Genomic DNA, 25974 nt, shown 5'->3' on the forward strand with positions numbered 1-25974 from the left:
TTAAATAGTAGGTATTATTTTTAAGGTATTATTATTAAAGAGTAAGTCTCCTTAAATAGTAGGTATTATTAATACTATAGGAACTGTCATGTTAAGGAGAGACTACTGGGGATCAGAAATGCTTATTGAATGAAAAGGCAGGCACCAATAGCGCAGATTTCTTCCTGTCCTTTGTAAATGCTTACCTGTCTAGGAACTGGAAGCTCAACTCAATGCGCACTGTCACAGGAATCGCCCATTAATTTATCAAGTAAGGCAATCTAGTTACTCCAGGTGTATCTTCTTTTTTTTTTTTTTTAAAGATTTTATTCATTTATTTGACAGAGAGAGATCACAGGTAGGAAGAGAGGCAGGCAGAGAGAGAGGAGGAAGCAGGCTCCCCGCTGAGCAGAGAGCCCGATGCGGGACTGGATCCCAGGACCCCGAGATCATGACCTGAGCCGAAGGCAGCGGCTCAACCCACTGAGCCACCCAGGCGCCCCACTCCAGGTGTATCTTCTAAGGACCCGAACTGTTGAACTGGAAAGCTAAAAGTGCAGGCGTGACAAATACCCTTCGACCCATACCCCCCATGGGTCGCCAGCTTATTTAAAAGGTGCGTTCCCGCAGGTGCCAGTTGGTAACCTTTAGGCGGTCTCTAGAGACCCCCTGTCAGTTCGCGGCGGAACGCAGCTGAAGACTCGGGTTCTCCCAGGTGTCCGCGGCCACCCCGAGCCCTGCACCCGGTGAGGGTTTAGCGTGGCGGAGGTGCCCCTCTCCCCTCCGAAGTCCCAGTTAGAGGAGCTGAGCTGGCTCCCCTGGGCGCAGAGGCCACTGACGGCGCCTTCTCCCCGTCTCCGGGCCGCTCGCGGCCAGCTGGGGGACGGATACCTGGAGGACGCCTCCAATCCCCGCGGGCGCCACGCCCGCCGCGCCGGCGGCGGCCGCGCGGGGAATAAGTAGAGAGCGCCGGGCCGCAGAGGTAAAGCGCGGGCTCGGGCAGCGCGTCGCAGGGCCACCGTTTGTACGCAGGGCCTGGGCAGCCGCACGACCGAGCGACCATGGACCCGCCGCGGGGCATCGGCACCTTCGTGGTGTGGGACTACGTGGTGTTCGCGGGGATGCTGCTCATCTCGGCTGCCATTGGCATCTACTACGCCTTCGCCGGGGGTGGCCAGCAGACCTCCAAGGACTTCTTGATGGGCGGCCGGAGAATGACTGCCGTGCCGGTGGCGCTGTCCCTCACCGCCAGCTTCATGTCGGCAGTCACCGTCCTGGGCACCCCCACGGAGGTGTACCGTTTTGGGGCCATATTCAGCATCTTTGCCATCACTTACTTCTTTGTGGTGGCCATCAGCGCGGAGGTCTTCCTGCCGGTGTTCTACAAACTGGGAATTACCAGCACCTACGAGGTAAAAAAGGGGGAAGGGGGCGCTGGGGAGAAAAAGGGGCAGGGCTTTTCAGGGTTTTGGAGGGATTTTTCTTGATGGCCGACTCTGCACCATGTCGAAATCCCTCCCTGTCCAGGTCCATGACCTGCCCTGAGGTCCCCTTTTGGGGAGAGTCGTCCAGTGAAGGCAACAGAATCTTGCATGAGCTCAGTGAAAAAGAGAAATCTCCAATGTAAACGGAATGATTTGGACTAGTGCTCACAAAGACCCTTTCTGCTTTGAGCATCTTTGATTCGGAGTCAAGGGGAAAGATTTTAATACTTTTTATTCTGGGGAGGGCAAGTGATCAAGTTTCAGCCCCTCCTCCTTGAAAGGAACGGCCTTGTCCCAGATTCCCAGACACCATTCGCTTTTCCGGGAAAGTTGGAGAAGAATTTGCACTCTCCCCTCCTAGCTTCCACACAGGCATGTTCCCTGGAGAGACAGATTCCCCAATGGTTAAGGTGCTGTAAGGAGTCTCAGTACCTGCATTTGAGACCAGATTCTACATTTACTAGCTGGGTAAACTTGGGTGATTTATTTTACCATTATGCCCCACCCCTTTTTTTTTCATCTGAAAATGAAAACGATACCAACTACTTTATCCATTTGTTGGGAGGATTAAATGAGATGATTCAAATGTAGCATTCAGAATAGTGTCTGGAGCAGGGTGAGTGCTGGACGAACGCTGACCCTAAGTATTTGTGGTGGTAGGGGCAGAGGTGGTTGTTTTGGGGTCACTAGGAAGACTTGGCTGCAAGGTTATCCAACAGGCCTACCTTCTCTGTATCTGAAAAGATGATTAAGGAAAAAGATCTTTCCTGGTGCACAGCTCCGCTGGTTATAGGTGTTCTTCAGTTGTCTGCAGGAAAGGGCCTTGCAAAGATGGGGAATGTTTGGTTTAGTGTAAAGAGCTGTGAATGGGAGTGCGGAATTGGGGGTGGGGCATAAAAGCTCTGAGGTGTGGAGGGGCCTGTTCAGTGCCCTCACTGGTCTCCTTTTCCTAGGTACTATCCCATGAGCAACACGGATAAATAGGGCAGAGTTTCCTCTTTCACAGGTCATGATCCAAAGGGTGATTACACTCATTCCTTAGTCCTTGAGCTTAGGTACTGAGTGCTCTAATCCAGAGCTACTGGAAAGGTGGTTTCCTAGTGAGGCTGGTTCAACTGGTGCCAGCTACAGGGCCTCAATGGCACAAGTGTTGGTGACAAACGCCTGGGCTATAGTGACGCCATCCAGGGCGAGGCACCCCTGGGGCAGCATGCCTTCCACTCACTGGCCATTGTGTTTGGGAGAGTTCAGTCATCATCCCAGAAGTGAGCAGGATAGAATTTCTCTGTTTTGCTCAAAGGTAACAAAGCTGGCTGTCCCAGACCAAACTGTTTTCTCTCTCTCTCTCTCTCTCTTTTTTTTTTTTTTTATTTTGACCCTTATGGTGTTTTGAAAGAAAATTAATTTAGCATTTCTGATGTTGAGAAGTCAAATAAAATTCCAGATTATAGTTTCTTTTGAAAATTTAGAAGCCTGGGAGTGCCTGGGTGGCTCAGTTGGCTAAGCAGTTAAGTGTCTGCCTTTGGCTTAGGTCATGAACCCAGGGTCCTGGGATTGAGCCCCACTTCCGGTTCCCTGCTCAGCGGGGAGCCTGCTTCTCCCTCTTCCTCTGCTGTTCCCTCTGCTTATGTGCTCTCACTCTCTTTCTGTCAAAAAAATAAATAAAATCTTTACAAAAATTTAGAAGAGTGATGACACTGGGCTCACATTCCCTGTGATGCAGGAACTCGTTTTAAAGCCATTGATTTCACCTCCTGTCAGTTTCTGTATTGAGGCCTCATCATTATAGGTGCATGGTTACTTTCTTATGATAGAGAGATCTTTATCTGCATTTTTGTCTTCCTCAAAAATGTGAAAGAGAAAAGGGACAGGGGTGAAGGGAGTACTTGGTTTTGAGAGAGAGAGAGATGAGATGACATATTTCTTAGTGGATATGAGGAATATTTCAACATTTTAATATATGAACACCTGGCTGATCCACTAGTGTATGTTACCTGATGAGCCCTTAGGCAGTTTGCATCCATGGGCTCTGATTTGTAGTTAACCAACTCTAGAACTCAGAAGAGGTTTCAAGAACCTTGCAAGAGGACTTCAGTCCCCAGAGAGGAATGCTCCTCTAATAAGCACTGACCCATGCTTCCTAAGGGGCAGCAACATTAACTCAACCAGAAACAGATTTCCAACACATTTCCCGTGGTGGAGCCTGTTAGGAGGGTTCCAGCCAAAAATGGCAAAAAGTTAATGTTTACCAAATGTTTAATACATGTGTGGCACTGGGCTGCATGTTTTTTACACATGCATTATCTGAATCAATACTCTAAACAATCCTTAGGTGGGGTACTATGAAAGCCCCATGTTGGCAGACAAAATTAAGCTACATGAGAGAGTGTGAGACAAAGTAGACACATGCCTGGGACTATGCAGTGGTGCCTCCTGTCTGCTTCTGAAAACTCTGGTAAGTCTGTTATACACCCAGGCAGGGTAATAGAGTGCAGAGAGAACAAGAGAAGTAGAACCAAACACCAAGGATTTGGGTGTGCTGGGGGTGTTCATGACTTGCGGGTGCCCAGCAGTAGGGGTCAGGGAGGTTAGATAACATGCTTTGTCCCTGACAGTTGGCCATAACAAACACTTTCTTGTGAGTATTTTTTGCATGTTTTGTGCTGAGAGGTGGAACCACCTACAGAGAATAAGAAGTCCAGCATCGAGGGATACCTTGGCATTCTAGCTCAATGTGAAATCTCTTCCTGCTTACATTTCTTTACTAGAATTAGCTGTTCAGAAGCATTTTTGTTATATATTTGTCCCTGCCTTCAAAGTATAGGCCTGATAGGTGTTTCGCCCATTCCAGACCCACAGACAAGAAGTAAAATGCAGGGATCCAGTTTCATTCCCCACTTTTTCAGGATCTTTCTGGATCCATGTAATCTGTGTGTTGGATCTGAGTTATCCAGAATATATGTGTGTGTATATGTATCTGTGTGTGTACATATATGTGTGTGTGTGTGTAAAATATGTATTTTTGGATTATATTTGTCTTTATTATTCATATATATTTATTTGTGAATATGTATGTATGCTTATAATTGTGAATTATATTAATCTGTGGATTTAGATCCAACTTCTTAATGTCTTAGTTTTGGGTTACAGTTTATAATATTTCCCCATCCATTTATATCATTCAATAGTTTCCAAACTCCTGCAAAGTAAGAGCGAAAAGAATTAATACTGTGATCCTCAATTTCAAGAAGAGGAGCCTAAGATCTCCAGTGACTGCCCCAAGCTTGTGCAGTCACAAGTAGGACTGGGTTGAGGGCTGGAACTCCTCCGCAAAACTATAATGTGCTGCATATATTTTTTACCTGTCAGTTGTTTTGGAAGGTCCTACTATGTGTCAGTCCCCCTACTCAAAGCTATGGTCGGTTTCCTTGCTTACTTATTTGGAATAATATAGTTGTTCCCTGTCCAGATTTATGCATTAAATAGTCCTAGACTTGCATTGCGGCTTTGAGAGCTATAAGGTTGCAACTCTGGTGTTATCTCTTAGCTCTGGTGCCCTTTCCTCTAATAGGTAGTTCTGGCCTCAGGGAGTTGTTGGGAGGGCAGTGTACACAGCAAATACTCTAGAACTGTTACCTGTGATTATGGAGCAAAAATATCTGGTGTCGTTTCTCCAGACTATTACTTAATGTCAGTTTTTCCTTCCTCCTTTTTTTCTGGTATGAAGACTGTTGTCAGCTTTAAAATTCCCTCTACGAGAGTAATAGGATTCAAGTTAAAGAATGTTCGAGACCCCAGATTCTTTCCAACTTTAAAATTCTATGATTCTAACTCTATATTATAACATATAATATAGGAGATGAGCTGACTATATTTCAAGATATAGCAGATACCAAGGAGAGTATGAAAAATTGGCAGGGTTGTTGGCTCTGAACAGAAACTGACTTAGGCCAATTTAAGTAAAAAATAATTTATTTGGAAGGATATAGGGGTAGCCCATAGAACAGAGTGAAAAGCTGGATGACTAGCCTGTGAAAAGGACAGAAGCCAGTGAAGCCTCTTTAGGCCACTGTTAGATCAGTCTGCTTCTGCTTCAATCATTTTCTGTCTTTATATTATACATCCAAGAGCCAAATACCCGTTGGAGAGAGGAACTGATTGGCTGAGCTTAGGTCATGTGACCATCCCTTAGTCAAAAGAGGCAGGACACCTTGATGGACAAGTCCATCACAATTGCCTGCAGTGGGAAGGGCTGAGTCCCAAGTGAATCAGGGAAATGTCTGAAGTAGATAGCAAGAAAAGGGGAGAAGAGCACTTCACGCATTTTGAAGTTGCAGAATATAATCCACTTAGGTGAGATTCTGGGAAAGCCAAAACTAGGGATGGAGAACAGATCAATGATTGCCAAGGTTTAGGGTTTAGGGAACAGTTTGACCGTAAAGGAACAACATAACAAAGTTCTCCGAGGGTGATGGAACTATCCTGTAGGTGTGAAAATCCAATGAACTGTACTGTAAAGCAAGAGCCAATTTTGGTATATGTAAAGAAAAATAGTAGTAATATAGGAATACAGAATACAAATCACTTATAAAGTTGCTTTAAATTTTTTTAAAATTCAATTTAGTTAACATATAGTGAATGTGTTATTAATTGCAGAGGTAGAATTTGGTGATTCATCAGCTGCATATAGCACCCAGTGCCCATGACTTCACGTCCCCTTCTTAATGCCCATCATCCAGTTCCCCCATCTCCCCATCAACCTCCCTTCTAGCAACCCTCAGTTTGTTTCCTATAGTTAAAAGTCTCTTACGGTTTGCCTCCCTTTATGTTTTTATCTTATTTTATTTTTTCTTCCCTTCCCCGATGTTCATCTGTTTTGTTTCTTAAATTCCACATATGAGGGGCGCCTGGGTGGCTCAGTGGGTTGAGCTGCTGCCTTCGGCTCGGGTCATGGTCTCGGGGTCCTGGGATCGAGTCCCGCGTCGGGCTCTCTGCTCAGCGGGGAGCCTGCTTCCCTCTCTCTCTCTCTCTGCCTGCCTCTCCGTCTACTTGTGATTTCTCTCTGTCAAATAAATAAATAAAATCTTTTAAAAAAAATTCCACATATGAGTGAAATCATGTGGTGTTTGTCTTTCTCTGACTGACTTCTTTCACTCTACTTTCTAGTTCCATCCGCATTGTTGCAAATGGCAAGATGTCATTCTTTTTGATGACTGAAGTTGTTTTGAATTTCTAACCCCTTTCCTTCATAAGCAGATCATTTTTTAAAAGGTATATAAAGTTTTCACATATTAACCATTTCTCCCTTTTTTGGAAACAGTATTTAGAGCTTCGGTTTAACAAATGTGTCCGTCTCTGTGGAACAGTCCTCTTCATTGTTCAAACAGTAAGTCACTCTCCCTTAGTCTGCTTTACCTTCTGTTGTCTAAAATGTTTTCAGCCAAGGCACCTGGGCTAAACTTATTTGGTAAGCACAGGAAAGATAAAAAAGAGGGGTTGAAAACAGGAGTAAACTAACTTTCCATTCTTCATCCAAGTTGCTGGAGGCTTGTCTCTTCATTTATATCCATCTTCCTCTTGGCAGCTGGGTGCTTTAGGGATGGGTTTGATCATGGAAGTCCAGGAAGGACTTTCCATTCTCATCCTTATTTGTAATTCACTTCCCCAATCACAAGCTGCCGAAGCATTTGCAACAGGGTCACAGAGTGCCTTTGTAAATTGTTTAACTTGACTCCATTTTATGTTTCTGTAAATTGTATAACTTAGATTGGTCATTGGTCAAAGAAAGGAGCCCTTTGGGGTCTGGCAGAGATCCTGACAAAGAACTGAAGCTGGTAGCTTGCATTTACCAACTGTTCAGACCCTCTTTGTGTAATTTTTACAAATGCCTACAGAAATGAAAAGTGGAGAACAGGTGTTAGAAAGATGGTCCATGGCCTTGTTTTCAAATCTTCAACTTGGTCAGGATAATGACTGTGGAAGTCTGGTTCCTTCTTGCAAAAAAGAGGAAAGCTTTAGCATCTCTCGCTTGAAGGACTTATTTCCGTTGATCTACCCATGTAATATAATCAATCATTCAAATACTGTAATATGGCTTTTTTCATATGTTTTTATAGAGTAAACATGGACTCATAGAGAATCATAGAACCATAATACATTTTTATAGAAAAACATCACATAGAATATATATGATATATTTGAAAGATCAAATGCAGTGGAAATGATGTTCTGAGAAAAAAGACCATATTTATCATCCCTGGATTAATAAATATTTGTTAGGTATGTGAGTGGAAAATAATATATAGAAAAGATGGAATATGATTTTTGTTGGATTTCAGGATTTTTTAGTGTAAATACATACTTTTGTTTAATTAGTGAGCATGAAAACTTTTTAAAACCAGTTTACAAAATTTTCACTGTTTTCCCTGTTAATTATGTAGTGATTAAAATAGTTTGAAATCATGTGAATGGGGAATCATCTCATTTTAAACTTGTATTTTTTCTTCCTAATTGTTTATATTGAGGAGAGTTGATTTCAAGCTTGAGGGGATGAATCAGTGATTATCTGCACTAAGCACCATGTGAAAAGTCCATAATTTTAACAAAATGGGTCATATAAGATTTTTGTAAAACTATGACCACACCACAAACAGGAGAATCAACTCCACTTAAATAACATTTTCAAGTTACAAACATATTTTATTAAGTATATTGAAACTACTGTTTTAACTCATTGTTGAGGTTATAGAAAAAATTGACTTTATTTTATAATTCATACAGTTTGTTTCTTTTTTCTCGTAGATTTTGTATACTGGAATTGTTATTTATGCTCCTGCCCTGGCTTTGAATCAAGGTATATTTTGGAGTTACCAGTTATGTCACTTACATTTTGGGGGTCATTTTTTTTTTTTAAAGATTTTATTTATTTACTTGAGAGAGAGACAGTGAGAGAGAGCATGAATGAGGAGAAGGTCAGAGAGAGAAGCAGACTCCCCATGGAGCTGGGAGTCCGATGCGGGACTCGATCCCGGGACTCCAGGATCATGACCTGAGCCGAAGGCAGTCGTCCAACCAACTGAGCCACCCAGGCGTCCCAAGGGGGGTCATTTTTAATAGAACTTATTCTCTCTTTGAGGAGCTGTGGAGTTGGAGGGATGTTTCCAATAACCTTCATCAGCTTGAGGGGAGCAAGGTGGGCTTAGTATTTAGCAGCTTCTTTGCATTTCTGGATCCATAGCTCCAAAAGATCTATGATTAATAGAAGGGCCGACTTCCCGGAGGAGTGAATCTCTGAAGTGCCAACCCACCATGCTCCATTCCTTCAGAATGAACGCCCCCTATTGTCTAAATCATGAATGGCTGCGCTTTCTTCCTTGGTGGAAGTCCATAGTCAAGAGGCTTCTGAGTTACTCAGCTCAACTCCATAGTAAAATGTGGCAGAGAGAGAGCTTTCCTTATTTCCATTTCTATTGTTGTCCAAAATGCAAGAGAAGGAGATTTGTTTGATTTGAAATATCAGCTCACTCCTAGTGACAAAATGAAAGTGGCTATGGTGTCCTCTTTAAACAAATATATGAAGATGGTGCTGATTGACATACTCCTGTACTCTCTGGTTTTGGGTATATAAAAGCCATGGAACTGGAATAGTTTCCTGAGGCAAAGATGCCTGTTAGTCATATCCTTAGAAGGCTTTGGGAAAACCCCATATCCTTTGGATTCTTATCAATCAGATGTTAGTTTATCATTTATGCTTCCTTATGAAATGTACAGGTGTAGTCTGATGGGGAAAATGTGATGTAATTCCTGGAGTTAATATAAAATGGAAAGCCCTGCTAAACCCACACTCTAATTTCCTGCTTTCATGGCAGATGGATAATAATTATTACCTAAGTTTATAAAGTACAACAGTATCATTATAAAATATTCCATTATATAACATGCTCTTGAATTCTGAATGTCAGGCATGTTCCAAGTCAATATTACCAACATCATGATCAAGCCATTTCATGTGTAAAGAGCTAACTTATAAACTTCATAAGTTACCTATTGGCAGTAAGTATAATTAAAGATGTGGCCTTAGGGTTTTAAAGTGCAGTTCTGGCAGTAAGAGAGTTCTGTCTTCCATCTATGAAGAAATCAAGGACTCTGATCTTATCAGTTTACTGGGCTATTCCGTAGGAATTAGGGCCCAAGAAGCTGCTGAATTTTGACTACTTGAATATCAGTTGCATATATTACTGTGGCCAAAGATAAATATAGTACTTGGTATGCAACAGATGTGCCATAGAAACTTGTTTAATTGAAATGAATCTTAACACTCTCTAAGTGTTAAGATTCATTTTTACCTTAAAAAAATTTTACCTTTTAAAAAAATATTGAAAACTTTAAATAAATATATGCTAGAAAAAAGAAAATAGTATATTGAACTCTAATGTATACTTTACACGAAAAATTATCAACTCTTGGTTTGGTTCACTCTGTTTCCCTCAGTAGAGTATTTTGCTGTACATCTGAAGTATTTCATAGTTTCATCTGAATTCAGTATCTTTTAAAAATAATGATGTGCTAATTATAACATTGTATTATATTATAATGATTTAAGATTTGTATCTATTGCAAAATGACTACCACAATGTCTAGTTAACCTCTGTCTCCATACCCAGTTACAAAAGCTCTTTTTTTTGGGATGAGAGCTTTTAATATTTACTCTGTTGGCAACTTATAATGTGTAATACAGGATTATTAATTATAGTCATGTACCTTAAATCTCTGTGACTTAGGTATTTTATAACTAGAAGTTCATACCGGGATGTGTTTTGTACATACAATTATACCATATTCATATCTAAAATATTAACATTAGTTTTGGGATGCCTGTGTGGTTCAATTGATTAAGTGTCTGCCTTTGGCTAAGGTCATGATCCCAATAGTCCTGGGATTGAATCCCGTATTGGTCTCCCAGCTTAGCGGGGAGCCTGCTTCTCCCTCTGCCTGCCGTTCCCACTGATTGTACTCTCTCTCTCTCTCTCTCTGACAAATAAATAATCTTGAAAAAATAAATAAAATATGAACATTATTAAAAAAAATCAATATGAAGTCAGTGTTCAGCTTTCCTTGATTTTTTTTTCAGTGTTTGTTAGAATCAGGACTGAAATAAGTTTATGCAGATGCAATTAGTTGATTTGATAAATTTTTCTTTCTCACTTTTAAAACCTTTTTCTTTATAAATGGGCTCCACACCTAGCATGGATCCCAATGCAGGGCTTAAAATCACAACCCTGAGATCAAGACCTGAGCTGAGGTCAAGAGTCAGATGCTTAACTAACTGAGCCATACAGATGCCCCTCTTGCTTCTTATTTTCTTATTATTCATTTATTTATTTATTTGACAGACAGAGATCACAAGTAGGCAGAGACGCAGGCAGAGAGAGGGGGGAAACAGGCTCCCACTGAGCAGAGAGCCCGATATGGGACTTGATCCCAGGACCCTGGTATCATGACCGAAGACAGAGGCTTTAACCCACTGAGCCACCTAGGTGGCCCCCCTCTTGCTTCTTGAAATTAAAAACCATTTTTTGTTGAAACACAACTTATACACAATAAAATGTACAGAAATTAAGTGTACAGTTGAACTAGTTTTAAACAATTGTACATAGTTATGTGACCATCACTCAACTGGATACAGACTATTTTTACCATTTAATCCTAGGAGATTTTCTTGTGCTTCTTTCTAATAAATTCCCCTGCCAACCCAAGCTGCCACTCTCTGACTTTTTTGTCAACCATGAATTAGTTTTCCCTTTTCTTAGATTTTATATAAATGGAATCATGTAGTGCCTCTTTTGTAACTGGTTTATTTTGCTCAACAAAATATTTTTCAGGAGTTAATTCCTGTTTATTGCTAATATTTTATCATCTGTATCTCTACAGTCTGTTTATCCATCAACAACGTTGGGCACTTTTAGGCCATTATGAATTAAGACTATTAAGATCATTCTTGTACAGGTTTTGTTTTGTCTCGCTTTGCTTTTTTTTAAGTTCATTTGCATTTGTTACAAACTTTTAAAGCAGAATGTGACTTGAACACTGCATTTCCACTCACAGAACTTGCTAAGTTACTTTTTGAGCAGCTTTACAACACACCTAAATAGGCTTATAATTTTGCTAAACAACGCTCTTTTTTGGAAAACATACCTATAGATAATTATTCCCATCAAGTTGGTTCAGTTTAACATATGAGTTTCTAGGTGCCTGGTACATGCAGCTGATAACTATAGGGGATAGAAGATTTAAAAAATAGATCCTAGAAGGTAAAAGTTGTTTTAACCAATATTTTTCTTTTAAACATCAAGGTATAGCTCAGAACACTTTAGTGACAAAAAATTTGGTCCTTACTAAGGAATCTGCTTGATTGCTAAACACTTTTTGTTTTTAAGATTTTATTTATTTATTTATTTATTTATTTATTTATTTATTTATGTGACACACAGAAATCACAAGTAGGCAGAGAGACAGGCAGAGAAAGAGGAGGAAGCAGGCTCCCTGCTGAGCAGAGAGCCTGATGCAGGGCTCCATACCAGGACCTGGGATCATGACAGGAGCCAAGGGCAGAGGCTTTAACCCACTGAGCCACCCAGGGGCCCCGATTCCTAAACACTTTAGACCACACAGTCAACATTAGTTTACATACATCTTAAAACAAATGTTACCTTGTTCCATTAAAATAAGCCAGTGTGGAACTAGGAATGAAAAAGGAGCTGGGCTTTAGTTCCTAAATATCACAGCATCTCACTCACAAAGAAATCTTATCTCCCCGTTAAATAGTTCTTGCCATGTCATAGAGATTTTTTTTAAAGATTTTTTTATTTTATTTTATTTATTTGACAGAGAGAGATCACAAGTAGGCAGAGAGGCAGGCAGAGAGAGAGAGAGGAGGAAGCCGGCTCCCTGCTGAGCAGAGAGCCCGATGCGGGACTCGATCCCAGGATCCTGAGATCATGACCTGAGCCGAAGGCAGCGGCTTAACCCACTGAGCCATCCAGGCGCCCGAGATTTTTAAAATATTAACAAAAAAATAAAGAACAACATCCTTGAAATATATTATCCCCCCCAAAAAAGAAAATATATTACCAGAAGGAATAATGACAAAGTATTGAATATATGTACAAATAATTCTTGGGGCAGCACATATTCTGCTTCTTCCATACGTGATACGTTGTCATCTCCTTTGAGGGTCACCATCTCTTTGGTTATGGCAACATTGCCAGCATCAGAAGTAGCGTCCTCTTCATCAATACCAAGACCAGATTTGGTCATCCTGTAGATTCTGGTAGCATGTGTCTGAGGAGTTGCTTTTTTTTTTAAGATTTTATTTATTTATTTGACAGAGAGAAATCACAAGTAGATGGAGAGGCAGGCAGAGAGAGAGGAAGGGAAGCAGGCTCCCTGCTGAGCAGAGAGCCCGATGCAGGACTCGATCCCAAGACCCTGAGATCATGACCTGAGCCGAAGGCAGCGGCTTAACCCACTGAGCCACCCAGGTGCCCCGGAGTTGCTTTTGACATATATTTTTATCTCTATTGGTTTATTGGTTGAATACCTGGAAGCAGTGTAGTTAAACATAAACCCATGATAACCTAGTACAAGGCAGGTGCATGTATAAAACTTAAGAGAAACTGGAAAACAATTTTTCTGAATGGTTGTATCATTTTACATGCCCACTCCACAATGTGTGCATGTCCAAGTTACTCCAGTTGTGCTTCTGCCCTGGCTTTGAATCAAGGTACATCTTTTTTTTGGGGGGGGGGGGAGAAATTAATATATAATGTATTTTTTTAGGGGTACAGGTCTGTGATTCATCAGTCTTACATAAGTCACAGCATTCACTATAGCACATAGCCTCCCCAGTGCCCGTCACCCAGTCACCCCATCCCTCTCCATCAGCCCTCAGTTTGTTTCCTGAAATTAAGAGTCTCTTATGGTTTGTCTCCCTTTCTGATTTCATCTTGTTTCACTTTTCCCTCTCTTCCCCGATGATCCTCTGTCTCATTTCTCAAATTCCTCATATCAGTGAGATCATATGATAACTGTCTTTCTCTGAGTGACTTATTTCACTTATCACAATACCCTTTAGTTCCATTCATGTCACTGCAAATGAATCAAGGTACATCTTAACATTATCAATTATGTCACTCACATTTGAGGCTAATTTATTATATAGGAAAACAATTGACTTTTGTATATTACAACTTTGCTGTAATCACCAGTTTCAGTTTTTGTTACATCAGTGATCATGTCATTTGTGAAAAAAGAAGAGTTTCATTTCTTCTTTCCCAATATATATACTGTTTATTGCCTTTCTTGCCTTATTGCATTAGCAAGGACTTCCAGTACAATGTTAAAAAGGAACAATGAGAGGGGACATCCTTGTCTTGGACCTGATCTTAGTGGGAAAGCTTTGACTCTCTCAGTCTTAAGTAAGATGTTAGCTGTAGGATTTTTGTACATAGTCTATCAAGTTGAGAAATTTCCCCTCTATTCCTAGTTTACTGAGTTTTTATAATAAATGGAGGTTGCATTTTGTCAGATGTTTTTTCTGCATCTTTTGATATGATCACGTGACATTTCTTTTTTTAGTGTGTTAATATGATAGATTCCATTAATTGATTTTTAAATTTTGAACCAGCCTTGCATACCTGGGATAAATCCCTCTCGGTCATGGTATATAATTCTTTTTATACTCTTTTGGATTCTACTTGTTAATTTTCAGTTTGCTGAAGATTTTTGCTTCTGTGTTCATGAGAAATATTGGTTTGTAGTTTTCTTGTAATGTCTTTATCTGGTTTTGGTATTAGAGCAATCCTGGCTTCTTAGAATGGATTAGGAAGTATTCCCTCTTCTTCTATTCTGTGAAAGATATAGCAAAGAATTGGTATAATTTCTTCCTTAAATTGGTAGAAATTACCAGTCAAACCATCTGGGCCTAGAGCTTTCTGTTTTGGAAGGTTTTTAATTATTGATTCAATTTCTTTAATAGCTATTGGCCTATTTAGATAGTGTATTTCTTCTTGCATGAGTGTTTTAGCCTATTGTGTCTTTCAAGGAATTGGCCCATTTTATATAGATGATCACATATATGGGCAGAGTTGTTATTCTTCCATTTAGAAAGAATATAATATGCCCCTCCACTTAGATAAATGGTAGCAAATTATATGACTTTTCTCTTTCTTGGTCTCCTCTTAGTAACATGCACAACTTGTCTTTCAAGGACTGGTAGAATAGTGTGTTTATTTGAACTATGAAGACACACACTTTCTGACCCCATTCAGTCTGGGTAACTACCTTACAGAATCAAGTTGTTTCTTAGCTTCATTACAATATAAATGCTTTTTCATGTACTTAATGTAGGCAGTGGTAGATCCAGGTATGTTCTCAAAGGGCAGAAACTAGTTCCATCTCACTTACCAAGTAAAATTTTAAACTTCATTTGTTTAGGGGCATTTTATGAGATTTGGATCTAGTTTTAGGCAGGAGTAGAGAAGTAGGTAGAAAGATAGGTGCCCCATAAATAAAATCACTTTCTATTGATGATTTTTTGAGAAATATTTTTATTATACATGTTTCACAGTTATACATGCATTTTCTTTTCTTTTTTTCTTTTTACAGTCACGGGATTTGATCTGTGGGGTGCGGTAGTGGCAACAGGGGTGGTCTGTACATTCTACTGCACACTGGTATGTCAAGAACCTTATTTCTTCTTTCACTCTACCAACTGTTTTGCAAAGTTGAAAATTCCAATAGTTGTGTTCTGCAGACTAGATTGTTTGTATGTCCTCTCCTACTCTTACCACCCACAGTGTAACTTTTTTATAAGAAAGAGTCCAGCTGGGGAAAAATTTGATTCTTTATAGAGCACTGATTATAACTGAAACTTTTTTCCTTTACTTGAACCATTGCAGTGGTCCTGAGTCTTGTCTCCTAATTCACCCTTACTATTGCTCAATTATTATATTTGTGTTCATACTATTCCTCAGCTTAGAAACCTAAGATATATTGCATGGAGCACTGGGTATGGTGCATAAACAATGAATCTTGGAACACTGAAAAAATAAAATTAAATTTAAAAAAAGAAATGTAGGGTAGTTTCCCATTGCCTAAAGGCAGGAATCGCAGTGAAAATATGTAACAACCAGATAGTATGGACACTGGTATTATAATGGATGCTAGTTTCTAGAAGTGGTGCAACTCTTATGACATATCTGACATAATAAGTCTTAAGACTTTAGTGGATTTCTTTTAGAAGATGGGGATCTCAGGGAGGGGATAGTTCAGCCAAGGACACAGGGACTGGAGAGAGACACTGGGAAGTTTATGTCAGTGGCTAGTACAAAACAGTTTTAGTATGTCAACAACTGGTATGACATTCTGTGTGCATACTTGATTGAATATCAGCCCTGCCTATAGGTAAAATCTATGACGTTGCCTTTTGCAGTTTCATTCTGGCCACATTCAACATGTCATGGACTTTGAATTCTTTGTGCTTTTGTCCATGCTGTTTTCTCTTCTGGGATGACCTTCCATCTTCACCTCTGCTTCTGTCTGAAAGGTTGGCTTAAATCACACCTCTTTTGAAGGTTCTCCCAACCTTACTGTCTATTACCTTAAGTGTATTCCTTGGCCAAGATCTATGTTTTCATTATTCTTGTCCAGCATAATATATAAGCATGTAGATGATAATAATGTCTGATAAGAGCATTAATCCTAATATTTTTTTTCCCTCAAAGGGTGGTCTTAAAGCAGTTATCTGGACAGATGTTTTTCAAGTTGGGATCATGGTGGCTGGATTTGCATCTGTGATTATACGGGCTGTAGTAATTCAAGGTGGAATCAGCAATATTCTAAATGATTGTTATAATGGTGGAAGATTAAACTTCTGGAAGTAAGTTGCTATTTATCTCCTGGTCAATAGAACACTCCTTTTGTTTTTTTCTTTCCTATAAAAATAATCTCATCATTGAAGTAGTAGATTTACATCAGAAAACAAATAGATGGCTAAGAATGTGGTATGAAAAATTGAAGCTGGTATGTTAATGTGTGAGGGGGTTTCTACCAGGTCTTTAAGGGGTTAAAGCAGTCAGATGGCTGCTTAGTTACATAGAATGTAACTTCCTTCTGAGAAAGGATTGATAGCAAAAGAGCATTTTTCTTCTAGATATTAAAATCTGGAATTGGTCAAACGATGGGGTAGTGTAATTAGGGAAGAGGGAGTAGAGAAATAAGAAAAGGAAACCTCTTAAGAGAAAAACACTAAAGGATCATGCTGTCATTCTGACAGTTCTTTGTTTCGAGCAGCCTAGAGAATTTTTCTATTGATATTGCCCTGTCAATATATATTATTATATTTCATAATTATATATGTACAAATATTTTATAATATTATATATTATTTCTAGAGTATTGACTAGAAAATTTATGACTAATGCCTCAAGTGTCAGTATATTGTACAATATAGCATATCCTCAACAGCTATTTAGTTTTCCTAGAGAAAGACCAGTGGAGAAACTAGATATTTCATCAGAAATATATCACACAGCTTAGAGGAATATTTAAACACCTTTTGGTGTGGAGCAGTAGTGCCATTCTTGTTATCATGTTCAATGTGGGAAGGGGTTCATTTTCATATGGACTGGCTTATTTCCTCTTCAAGCAGTCTTATTTTGAGAGTGGCAAGCTTAAATCACTGGCAAGAAGAAAGAAAAAAGCATTTCTTACTTGGTGACTCTCTTCTAGTTTTCTGAAAATGGTGCTAATGTTTGAGAAGAGCCTTTTCAGAAATTGGTCAAGGACAATGTGTTAATTGCAGAGATAAGTTGAATTATGATGTGTCAACTTCCACTATTTTCAATAATTGATTTTTAACTTCAATACTGAGATTCCAAGGAAGAGCACCTCCACTTATCCTAGTCTGGGCATTATTCCATTCCTTAGTTGTGGCAGAACAGGACATATTATTGACAACCATTTAGACTACTTTATGGTGAAATGGTCATTTCCCCAAAGCAGATTGGGTTGCTGTTACTAGAGGACAAGAGAATGGATACAGAGAAGCAGAAAAAACTAATGGGCACTCAGAATATCTTGCTTACTCCTAAATTTCCTAGTAGGCGAGGCTGAGGGAAGAGGATGTAGAATCATTAATTTTTCTGCAAGACAACTCTCACTTTGTACAAAGGCAGCCCATATTGCTTCATTGAAGTGACAAGTCATACACCAGTAAGAGATTACTAAAAGTAAAAGATTAGACACTTTTATGACATTCACTTTGGAGGATTCCAACTATTAAATAATAATGAAAAGCCTTATTGTGTATCTCTTGTGTGTCTGATATGTTTGAGAATATTGGTGGGCAAAATACCTGCTCTCGTGGTGATAAAGCAAGAGAAGGATTTTGTGTTGGTATTGTCTGTATGGTTATAGTTGTCATACATATTTTGTATGGCCTAAATTAGTTAATATAGTAGCTGTTTTCTCTAATCAGTTAATATAGTAGCTGTTTTCTCTATGTGTTAAAGGGTCAACACCCTTGAAACACTTAACTTTGATAGGAAGTGTTAGATAATGGAGTAGAGGCTCTTATATTTCCATAGGAATGCTGGGATATACATGAAATCTGAGCACTTAATTCATCTTAAATATAAGATTGAAATGGATTTTGAGAATTTCATAATTTTTAGAAAGTTTCTATGAAAGCCAATTTTGCAGAAATTTGTCAAACTTATATTGCGTATCATGGATGAACAGAATCATTCCTTCCTAGATAATGCATTAAGAAGAGTTAAAACACATATTCAATACAAAAGTTGAGCTTTCTTTGTGACAATATTTTGGACTTAAGTACATGCATTTAGTGACTTTTCACTATTAGCATTTAGCTTGTGCACACAGCATTTAAGAAAGTATGATTATAATGACATGGTAATTTTAGAAGATGAAAGCCTTTAAACTGCATTAATTGAGTTCTTGAGCTTGAATATAAATTAGAAATATGACTGTACATGTGTTAGGAGAGAAATTATATATGCAAAGTATGTAGGTTTTGTGTTCATTTCAGTACCGTATCTATTGCTATGATGCACTTAGGAACCTTATTCCCTTTATTGCTCTCTCTCTTTTTAGTTTCATGCTCTTCTCTGATTATAGCACAGCAGACTTATTTAAATAACAATTTCCTAAGGCCACTGGAGAACAATTTTTATGAAAGCTCAGAATAATTAGAACATTTGTTTTCCTTCAGTCCCATCCAGAATTTCCAATTCTCTGAAAGTATCCATTTTTATTTCATTGAACTTAAGTTAGGAATATTTTGCCTTTTTTATTATTTAATAAATTTGTACCTATTTATATCTGTATGCGTATTTATATAGATACACATTGCTTGCTTCCAAAAGATATTCTAGGATTTTCTGTAGTTTTTTGCTTATAGTTAAAATTTGTTTTCTGTTTCTTTTCATTTAGTTTTGATCCCAATCCTTTGCAAAGACATACATTCTGGACAATTATTATAGGAGGGACCTTCACATGGACTAGCATCTATGGTGTCAACCAATCCCAAGTACAGAGATATATTTCCTGTAAAAGCAGGTTCCAGGCAAAAATGTAAGCCAAACTCTGGTATGGAAATCATTAATAACCTTCAGTGTCTTTATCAAAACTTGTTAAGTAGTCAAGCTTTGCTCAGTTTTAAGCCTTTTGTATCATGAAATTCCAAGAAATAAATTATATACTTAGTTATAAAAGAATTAAGTGTATTTTAAATCAGATATTTGAAATATTTATATGAATTATTAAGTAAAATAAATCCTATTAACTAAGTAGACATTTATTGTGTATCTATTTGTATAAGGAGTTATGGAGGATAAAAATTAGAATTATATGGCTCTTCTAATGAAGGAACTTAACATCTAGTTATGAAAACATACACAAGTATGCAAAAAGTGAAATAACCCTAGAAAGGTATCACAGTTCTATGGAACAATATAATGATAGAAGAAATGGTCAAGGGCATTATATTGCCAGATATGCTGGTATATTTTATTTTTAGACATAGTCATGGGTTTATAACTCTGCTCTAATACTTGCTACTACTCTACTCTAATACATTTGAGTGGCCAGTTACTTGGTCTCCCTGAGTCCCAGTTTCCAAATTTACAAAATGAGTATAAGAAATATTATACATCTCAGGAGAGGTATTGTAAAATGTGCCTGGCACACACTTGGTAGTGGTCCAGTAAATGTGACCTCAATCATAGGATGTGCAGGTAGAGATTGGGTGAGAGATTCCTGTCAACCAAGCAGATCCTGAATAATGACCATATACGGGCAGGTAGAGAATAGTGGGAGAGCATTCCATATAGACATTTATTTGGACACAGTCCAGAGGTCAGAAGGATGACGTGATCGGGGAATTCTAAATCCAGTCTTGGCTTGAGCAAAGAATATAAATGGTGACTGGTTCTATCTCAGGAGACCTTAGATCAGTATGGTGACCCTTGCTCCCCATGCTGATAGATAAAGCTGACTGGCCCATATGCATTTAAGACCTTAAGAGTTATAAATAGATTAAGAGTAACTGGGTGGTTGGAGTAGGACAAGGAATGGCAATTAAATTTCTATTCAAAGAACATGAAAATATTGTGATGTCACATGTCATAACCTAATATATTGAGAGTAAATAGGTTTAGACATTATTTGTATTTGGAAAATTCAATAGTAAAAGATCTACACAAATATCAGCACAGAAACTGAATATAGAGCCCCCCATAAGTGAGCTTAAGTGTTCTGGTATTTTAAGGAACTTTGAAGGAGTGTAATTTATACATCCAGTGATCCACTGGACTTTAAATCTATACTAGAGCTAATGCGTCTCCAAAATTAATTACGCATATGCTCTTCTGTTTCTTTGGGAACATGAAACTCAAAGGTCCAATTTTATAACTAAGAGACCAGCATTAGAACCTTGAGCTTTCTTAATAAGAAACAATTTCCTTTGGAATGGCCCTCAGCTGACTCCCTGAGCTGAGAGGAACCATTTTCTCCTACTTTTTAACTGTGGCTCCATGAGAAGAATGAATCCCAGTCAAAAAGTGAAGACCTCCACAAATAAGTGAAACCATATGATAATTGACTTTCTCTGCTTGACTTATTTAGCTCAGCAAAATCTCTTTGAGTCCAGTCCATGTTGCTACAAAAGTTGGGTATTCATCCTTTCTGATGGAGGCATAATACTCCATAGTGTAAAGAGGAGAAGGGAGTAGGGGCAAATTGGAAGGGGAGGTGAATCATGAAAGACTATGGACTCAAAAACAATCTGAGGGATTTGAAGTGGCGGGGGGGTGGGAGGTTGGGGAACCAGGTGGTGGTGGGTATTATAGAGGGCATGGACTGCATGGAGCACTGGGTGTGGTGAAAAAATAATGAATACTGTTATGCTGAAAATAAATAAATTAATTAAAAAAATAAAAATTTTAAAAAAGTTAAGACCTACTGACATTGATCAACTGTGGAGAATATCAGATATTATTGATAAGTGATCTATTTTAGTGGTATTAATGTCAAATAAAACCATATAGTAAAGTATTAGACTCCTTTGTGAACAAGGGTATGTGAGCAGGAAAGTGTCTGGATATATTTTCTGGTGATTTGGAGATGAGCTGTAGTTACTTAGGCTATTTTTAGCCAATAGCAAAACAGAGTAAATTTAGTCAATCAAGGGAAAAGGTTAGCAATCTGTTGTTTGGTACCTGTTGAAGGTGCATTCTCCTGAAACAGACTCTGAAATGGAGGTTGGCATGCCAGAGACTGTGGGGGAATCACCACCTGTAGAAGAAAGAGAAGAGAAGGAAGCGGAATTGGCCAAAGAGAGAAGTTGGATTGTAATGTGTTTCTCAGCCAAGCCTTAGGGGAAGCCCTAATGCTGAACTGACTCCAGATTTGTCCTAGGTTAGGGTAAGGAGACTGATCCTTTAAAATTCTGAATCTAGTAGTCACTGGACACAGGTACCCCAAGGAAGGAGGCATGACTTTGAGGATGGTACCTCTCTCCCCCCTAAGGCAGCATTTTACAGTATTCACTACAACACTACTGGGGAAAAGAAATGAGGACATTATAGTGAGAACAATGTTTACTATTCACTTGATTATTAAGGCATAGAATTCGGTGCCATTAGCACTCATAATATCAATAATTACTATTTAACAAATGTTATTACATGCCAAGCACTGTGCTATGTAATACATACTATTTCATCTAATGTTAAAACTCTGCAAGGTAGGTAGGCATCATTATCTGTAGGTATAAATGAAGAAGCTGAGGATCAGAGAAGCTAAATTACTTGCCCAGGGTCATATATAGTAGATGGAACCAAGATTTATGTTCAGGTCCGAGTCCAGTACTGTTCTCCTGGAACACGTACCATGTCTTATGATGCTGAACATTGTTGGAGAAGATACCTGTTCAAGGAATGCAGGTTTGCCTCTCATACTTACTAGGTGATATTGCAAACCACATTTAAACAAGTTCAGTGGGTTTCTATGTAGGTGCTAACAGTGGTTAGCAGTTTTTAACTCTATTACTTTAAAAAGGAAAAATGAGTAATAGTTACTGGTCTGTTGACCATTAAAAATCTTTACTTCATGACCGGAAGCCCTGAAGTAGTATAACTGGATATCATTATAAAGCTGATAATGCCCGTGGAACTCTGACCAGAAGGATACACACATCTATTCAGTAGAGAAGCCTCCATCTATTCCAAGTATTTCGAAATACATTGTTGATTGACAGCACAAGCAGAAGGTTAGGCTAGAATAAAATAGAAAGCATTTTTGATAACTGAAAGATTCTGTGCATTTATTGAGTAATCATGAAGGTCTCTTCTGTATATGTAACAAGTTTCCTATTTTGGGGATGGAAATTACAAATATCATTTGCTGGTTTGTTTTCATTTCCTTAGGTCTCTCTACATCAATCTTCTGGGACTCTGGGCAATCCTTGTCTGCTCAGTGTTATGTGGGCTTGCCCTGTATTCCAGGTACCATGACTGTGATCCTTGGACAGCCAAGAAAGTATCTGCACCAGACCAGGTTTAGTACCATGTCTTTCTTACATGTGTATTAATGTTATCAGAAAGCTTATTAGTTTGGGAGGAAAGAGTATTCATGTTTTTATAGAGAAAGAGCAAATGACTATAATATAATCATCTTTAATTTTTAGAAAGCATTTGGTAAAAATTTATTTTAGCATATATAGCAAGAAGGAAGAATGCTGTATCCAAGATTAAAATATTGAAATACCTGGAAAATTCCAAGCCAAGTGTTAAAGAGAACTAGGTCAACACTGGAAATAGAAATGTAAATACAGTTAAAGAAGAAAAACTATATACAAACCATGGTAGTGTAAAACATTTTGTGAATATTCTTCGATCACTTTTTTATCAACAGCTTACCTTCCAGTTTTTAAATGATAGAGAAACAGATCTAGTGAGTGAACATTTATAGAGTACCAACCAAGCAGTGAGAGAATGTGTCTAGAGCTCTGCGTGCTTTCTCTCTTTTAATTCTCATAACCCAGTAATTCTAAATCTAGAGATGAGGAAATGAGTGACTCGCAGAGAGGTTATATTACTTGCTCAAGGACATAGGGCTGATAAATAGGTATAGCTGCAAGAATTCATCATACTGTCATAAGTGCTTTATATAAACTTCAACTTTGAATCCTTAAAGATACACACTGAGATAGATGCTCTGATTATATTCCTTTCAGAGATGAGGAAACTGAGGCACAGACAAGCTATGTAATAGCTAGTAAACCTCGAACCAGAATTCAAGTTCAGGCAGGCTGCCACCAGAGTCCTAACTTTGAACCCCTATGCTGTATACCACCTTTCAGAAAGTGTAGCTAGAATTCAAACCCAGGACTACTAGACTCCAAAGCTTGGGTTCTTGCCAAAATTATGGTCTAAGACTTGCTTGTAAATCAAGTGCCCAGAAGACTCATTAGATTGAAGATAGACTGAATTTTGTATTGACATAAATGCATCACATACTCCTAGAAAAATAATGCAGTTTTGTGGGGCTAGAAAATGAGAACCTCCTTGAGCTGTGCGTCTCAACCCTATGTTCACATGTGTCCTCCTGTCAATAAATAGATCTTTCCTATTTGCTCAGAGAATCTAAGAATCATGTTTACTTTGAAGGTAGATGCACTCTTCCCCTTATATGCTCTCTAGTGAAGAATGTTTTGTCTGTAGTTTATATCATGAAGATAATAGGGATGTTAAAAATGTTTCTCATATATCTTTCCCTATCCCTAGATGACAACAACAAAAAATATCTATAGCTTCCTACCCTTGAGACTCCTTGCCTTAGAATGCATTCAGGGGTGTCTTGCATGCATCCACTTTTAGAAAGCCTGTACTGAATTTTTTTTTTAAAGATTTTATTTATTTACTAGACAGAGATTACGAGTAGGCAGAGAAGCAGGCGGAGAGAGAGAGGAGGAAGCAGGCTCCCTGCTGAACAGAGAGCCTGATGCAATGCGGGGCTGAATCCCAGAACCCTGGGATCATGACCTGAGCCGAAGGCAGAGGCTTTAACCCACTGAGCCACCCAGGCGCCCCTGTACTGAATTTTTTAAAAAGAAAGAGCTTTCAGGGCACTGAGTGGCTCAGTTGTCAGTTGCCTTTGAGTCAGGTCATGATCCCATTGTCCTGGGATCAAGCCCCGCATAGGGAGGGTTCCTTGCTCAACTGGAAACCTACTTCTTCTTCTCCACCCTCTGCTTGTGTTTCCTCTCTGGCTGTCTCTGTCAAATAAATAAATAAAATCTTAAAAGAAAAAAAAGAAAAGAAAAAGTAAGTTTCCTCCTGATTGGATGATTCCGGTATTGTATTGATTATTGAGGAGTTAATGCAATTAGCATCTCCTAGGGATACAATGCACATAAGGCCCAGTAGTAGAAAGTCAGGTCAAAATCTTAACCAAGGAGAACAAAGATGTATTTCTGTGACACTCTGCTGGAGCTCACCCTGAGGAAGAAAGATTAGTGTCTAGATAGAGCTTTACTCTTTTTCTATCTATCAGTCTTACCTTGCTGGACCTATACCTGAGGGGGCCAGTCGGAATATGAAATATCACCCCCGAGGACTTTTGAGAAAATTGATATTAGGGTAGAGAATTTTAGGTCTTGTTATCACAGTAACAATGGAAATAATGTTTAAGTATGGAATACTGCTTGAAGTTACACTTTTAAGATATCTTGGGGACACTGGGTCTTGATTTCATATAGAGATAAGTTCTATACTAAGAGCTTTACATAGATGATATAATTTAACTTTTATAACAAGTCTGTGAAGTTAGTTTTAGTACCCCTGCTTTATAGATGAAGAAACTAAGTCTTAGAGAAGTAACAAAGACCACTTCTGTTTGAATCCAGACCCTGTGTTCTTAACTACTCTGCTATTATTTTAAGTATTAGCAATAAGAGTTTAATTTTTCATATTTAGAAATTTAAATTATATGGAATAGGTTCCTTTAGTTCTTGAAGAACACAAGATAAATGAGGCATTAATTAATTTTATTTGATAGCAAATAGAAGTAAATTTTGGAATTTTTCAGCTTATGCCTTATTTGGTGCTGGACATTCTGCAAGATTTTCCGGGACTTCCTGGACTTTTTGTGGCCTGTGCTTATAGTGGAACATTAAGGTATAAACTATGACTCTAATAATACATGGTTTTCCTGTTGGGATCTTTCTTTTGTTATTGGATATTTTGGGGGATAAAGCTGAATTCTGTATATGAGCACCAGTGTCCCAAAGTGGGTAATCTACTCCATGTATTTTCTCTGTTGGTCTCACTCTTATCCGTGTGAACTATCAGTCTATTAACCTCAGTCTCCACTTTTAACTTGGGCTCTACTGCAATACACCATCACATGCTATGTAAGGTCATCATAAAAATGATCAATTGATGGTAGTGTTCACTGATTATCAAAAAGGGATGCCTACAGTCTTATTTTAAACCTTATGTATATCTAAACATGGTCAAATGGAAAATTAGAATTAAATCTCCTATTACATGCTGAATAATATACACTGTCCAAAGAATCTTGTTCTGCCTTTCAGCTTACTCATTGTACTTTTTTCCAGTGTTTGTGCCAGGGAATGAATTCTTATTACTAACATGTACAGTGTTTGTTAGTGAGGATCCAGGAAATTAATAGTATTGATATTTATGGCATATGTTTCTGAGGATTTATGACAGTCCTTTCTATGCACAAAAAGGAATATATTTTAAAGTCATTATATAGTAGTACTATGTAGTCTGTGTAAATTCTCTCCATAGACACTAAGGATTTATTGAAAAGTGGAAGCAACATAAAATTCTTCTCCTCACTATCAACCCTTTGGATGTTGCCTGAATCATTCTTGGATGATAGCAGCTTCCACAAAGAGGGT

The 25974-nt window shown here is 38.6% G+C and overlaps 1 protein-coding gene across 1 annotated transcript in view; it reads left to right on the forward strand.

The window, feature by feature from the left end:
- Nucleotides 1-880: 880 nt before the first annotated feature.
- Nucleotides 881-25974, forward strand: part of SLC5A8 (solute carrier family 5 member 8) — a 60434-nt gene continuing 35340 nt past the window's right edge. Inside the window, exons 1-8 of the mRNA XM_004742974.3 lie at nucleotides 881-1391; nucleotides 6784-6849; nucleotides 8265-8316; nucleotides 15129-15196; nucleotides 16247-16401; nucleotides 18978-19118; nucleotides 22472-22601; nucleotides 25134-25222. Of these exons, the coding sequence (XP_004743031.1) occupies nucleotides 1041-1391; nucleotides 6784-6849; nucleotides 8265-8316; nucleotides 15129-15196; nucleotides 16247-16401; nucleotides 18978-19118; nucleotides 22472-22601; nucleotides 25134-25222 (1052 nt within the window). The 5' untranslated portion in view covers nucleotides 881-1040. The remainder of the gene's footprint in view (nucleotides 1392-6783; nucleotides 6850-8264; nucleotides 8317-15128; nucleotides 15197-16246; nucleotides 16402-18977; nucleotides 19119-22471; nucleotides 22602-25133; nucleotides 25223-25974) is intronic.

Source organism: Mustela putorius, unplaced genomic scaffold, assembly GCF_011764305.1.
Source record: "Mustela putorius furo isolate JIRA1106 unplaced genomic scaffold, ASM1176430v1.1 tig00000788_pilon_pilon_pilon, whole genome shotgun sequence".
In the NCBI taxonomy this organism is placed as follows: Eukaryota; Metazoa; Chordata; class Mammalia; order Carnivora; family Mustelidae; genus Mustela; species Mustela putorius.